The sequence below is a fragment of the Limulus polyphemus genome, unplaced genomic scaffold (assembly GCF_000517525.1).
Source record: "Limulus polyphemus unplaced genomic scaffold, Limulus_polyphemus-2.1.2 Scaffold13085, whole genome shotgun sequence".
NCBI lineage: Eukaryota > Metazoa > Arthropoda > Merostomata > Xiphosura > Limulidae > Limulus > Limulus polyphemus.
Genome location: NW_013678695.1, coordinates 6,779 through 10,379, shown reverse-complemented (window position 1 = coordinate 10,379; position 3,601 = coordinate 6,779). Strand labels below are relative to the sequence as shown.

At 32.0% G+C, this 3,601-nt stretch overlaps 1 protein-coding gene across 2 annotated transcripts in view; it reads left to right on the top strand.

The window, feature by feature from the left end:
• The first annotated feature begins 1,048 nt into the window (after positions 1 to 1,048).
• LOC111084050 (putative defense protein Hdd11) overlaps positions 1,049 to 3,601 on the top strand; it is an 8,934-nt gene continuing 6,381 nt past the window's right edge. The window contains exons 1-2 of one of the 2 annotated variants that reach the window (XM_022380829.1): positions 1,049 to 1,199; positions 1,765 to 1,959. In XM_022380829.1, the coding sequence (XP_022236537.1) occupies positions 1,767 to 1,959 (193 nt within the window). In that variant the 5' untranslated portion in view covers positions 1,049 to 1,199; positions 1,765 to 1,766. Of the gene's footprint in view, positions 1,200 to 1,353; positions 1,388 to 1,764; positions 1,960 to 3,601 lie in introns of those variants that run through there. The other variant, XM_022380828.1, reaches the window with a different exon arrangement.

Here is a 3,601-nt window from a genome sequence, read left to right as displayed (position 1 = left end):
ATGCCATTTTGTTAGAATACATTTCACTGCTAATCTGACTTTGACTAGTATGTTGGCTTGCTATGGTTTCTTGTTAATATATGTTTTACTGCAAAATAAAACATATTAGTGTCATTTGTATACTAAACTATAACTGATTATCGTGTGTCTGACGACTAAATGAAGTCTTATTGATTAATTGTACACTGTTAATTTCATGATATAAAACCATAACATTAAACACTTGCAGTATGAACTTGACTAGAATCTGTAAATTCGGTGTTATTTTTATTCACTGTAACTTTGTATATTGTTAGATATACAAGACTGTTTCACATAAATTTAATGTGCGAGTCATGGTTTAGGTAGTTATAAAGCACCAGTGTTAAATTTAGTATTTTTAGAAGCTATAATTTATCGCAGATTTGCTTATATAAATGTTTAGGAGCGATTTGTTGAGCAGTTCAATTGTTGTGAATTGACGTCACGTTACTCGAACCTTTTGCATTTTTAACATTGCTTCAATTGAGTATTGTTGCATCATAAAGTCTGGTAGTTTGTGGAGAATCCTAGACCTCAGTTGGGCGATATATATATAGGCGACCAAGTTAGTGGAAGAAGGTAAGTAAGTGAAAAATCTGAAGTTAGACTGTATGTGAGTTTAGCTGTAACAGGCGATTTCTAAAGAGAAGTGTCACGGCTTGTATTGTAATAACAGAGATAGAGGAGAATGATATGTCTTGTCAAAGGGTGTTCTAAAAGAACTGGACCCACCTGTGTGGACTTTGCCGAAAAGGAGACAATTACTTAAACTCTGGATACAACTGTGATGACCAATAGTGTAACGACGTTTTTTATATACGTTTTAATAGTTTTGAATATGTTATTTAAAAACAAATGTGTTGAGATTTATCGCCAACAATTCACAGACACCTTCTGTAAAACGGGACATGGATGGGATGCTTTACCACTATACAATATTACTTTACTGACTAAAGTTCAAGGAAAGGATACAAAACAGGTGAACTATTCTCAAATGCAAAGAACAATAAATGATTGAGAGTTATCAGTTTGTGACTATTCATGTACAACATGATGATGATAACGTAGAGCTATATAAACGTACGTTACAAGTGACGTAAAGAACAAAGGCTGACTTAGCTTTAGGAAACACAGACCCCCAGAAGAATCTACTCAGTTGTGGTACCAGATACCTTAAAGTAGGTGTCTAACGGTCTTTTTCAAGTGCAGATTTTAGTGTTTTCATCTATACATGTATTTCCGTATGTAAAATATGTATATGTCATATTAAACTTTAAATATATTGTGGGTAAACTTTTTTAAAAATCTAAAGATCGTTTTACCAGCAACAAGCTTCGGGAAATTAAAATGTCTGGAGCGTCTGTAGGTCTGTGATTCTCGGCGAATATCTTTTATTGTTTAGATTTGTGCTTAAATAAAGAATCCACCAAGTAGTTAAATACGTTTGTTCAATAAAGTTATAGAATGAGAAAACTATATTTTCAAAAACATTTTGTAGCCTTAAAAACTGTCCACTGGTGGACACAAAAGATGACCCAATACGGCTTTGCTCTAAAAACAAACAACTTTGAATTTTTTTTATAATTACTAGAATTACAGAAAACTAAACTGCTCTTTACAGATATTAACAATTCAATAATACTACAACGAGGTATTCTTCGTGTTCAATATGTTTATGAATTTACGAAATTACAGACATTGTAGTGATACTTATAATTTGAATTTTCATTTTGCATGACAAAGAAATGAGAAGTATTACACCCTGTCTTGTAATCGGCGTTTTAATTGGGTTGGGGATATCCTCTACTCACGGCTACAGCAGAGGAGCCCCAAGCATTTCTTGCTACGACCTGACTCCCCAGCATGGTTCTCCTCCCCAAAGTTCGAACCCGCCATTTTCCTTGACAGTAGAAAAAAATGGCGACAACACTGTTACTGGTAAGGAAGAAGGTTATATTTACTGGTAATTAAGAAGGTTATATTTACTGGTAATTAAGAAGGTTATATTTACTGGTAATTAAGAAGGTTATATTTACTGGTAATTAAGAAGGTTATATTTATTAGTAATTAAGAAGGTTATATTTACTTGTAAGTAAGAAGGTTATATTTACTTGTAAGTAAGAAGGTTATATTTACTTGTAAGTAAGAAGATTATATATATAATTTCTCTTCAGACACAATGTACAACTATAAAAGCTTAGAAACGGCTTGAATGGGTAATGAGAAAACTTTTTATAAATCTCAAAGTAGTTGGGTAAAAAAATATTATCAACTATTAGATTGGTCAAAAACTAAAGTTGGGTAAAAATATCAATTATTAGTTTGGTCAAGAAACTAAAGTTGGTCAAAAAGTATTATCAACTATTAGATTGGTCAAAAAACTAAAGTTGGTCAAAAAATATTATCAACTATTAGATTGGTCAAAAAACTAAAGTTGGGTTAAAAATATTATCAACTGTTAGATTGGTCAAAAACTAAAGTTGGGTAAAAAAATTTTATCAACTATAAGATTAGTCAAAAACCAAAGTTGGATAGAAATATTATCATCTATTAGATTGGTCAAAAGCTAAAGTTTGATAAAACATTGTTATCAACTATTAGATTGGTGAGAAAACTAAAGTTGGGTAAAAAAAATATTATCAACTATTAGATTGGAGAAAAAACAAATGTGTTCCTCCTGTCCACGAGACTATCTGGTTTGTGTAAAACAAACGTGTTTATTTCTGTCCACGAGACTATCTGGTTTCTGTAAAACAAATGTGTTCCTCCTGTCCACGAGAACTATCTGGTTTCTGTAAAACAAACGTGTTTATTTCTGTCCACGAGACTATCTGGTTTCTGTAAAACAAACATGTTTATTTCTGTCCATGAGACTATCTGGTTTCTGTAAAACAAACGTGTTTATTTCTGTCCACGAGACTATCTGGTTTGTGTAAAACAAACGTGTTTATTTCTGTCCACGAGACTATCTGGTTTCTGTAAAACAAATGTGTTCCTCCTGTCCACGAGAACTATCTGGTTTCTGTAAAACAAATGTGTTCCTCCTGTCCACGAGAACTATCTGGTTTCTGTAAAACAAACGTGTTTATTTCTATCCTCAAGATATTCAATTTTTCTAATTCCTCTTGAACTACTGATACATTTTCACACTAACCAACTTTTCATGCTATTCTTTATTGGGTTCACGACAATGAAAAGTTTTTGTGTTTCTATGACATCCTTCACTTGACGATATCATTTTAATACAGTAAAAGTTGATCGTTAGTTGTTGTACACACCTCCATAATTTTATCAGCCGAAGTAACAAATGAATTATACATTTAGCTAAAGAATAACCAAACCGTCAAGTTACATAATATTAGCGTTTCTAACAAACAATGAATAGTCATTATGACGCTATTATAATAATTACGAAGTATTTTAGCAATTATAACATCATTTTTACTAAATTTTCTTTGAATGAAATTTACGAGTTGAAATACAAACTTGTAAAGGTCGTCTTTTGATGCAGTTCACATTCATATTGGTCATTGTTGCTAGGGATTAAAGTGTTTATCATCCTAGTGATGACGGTCCACAG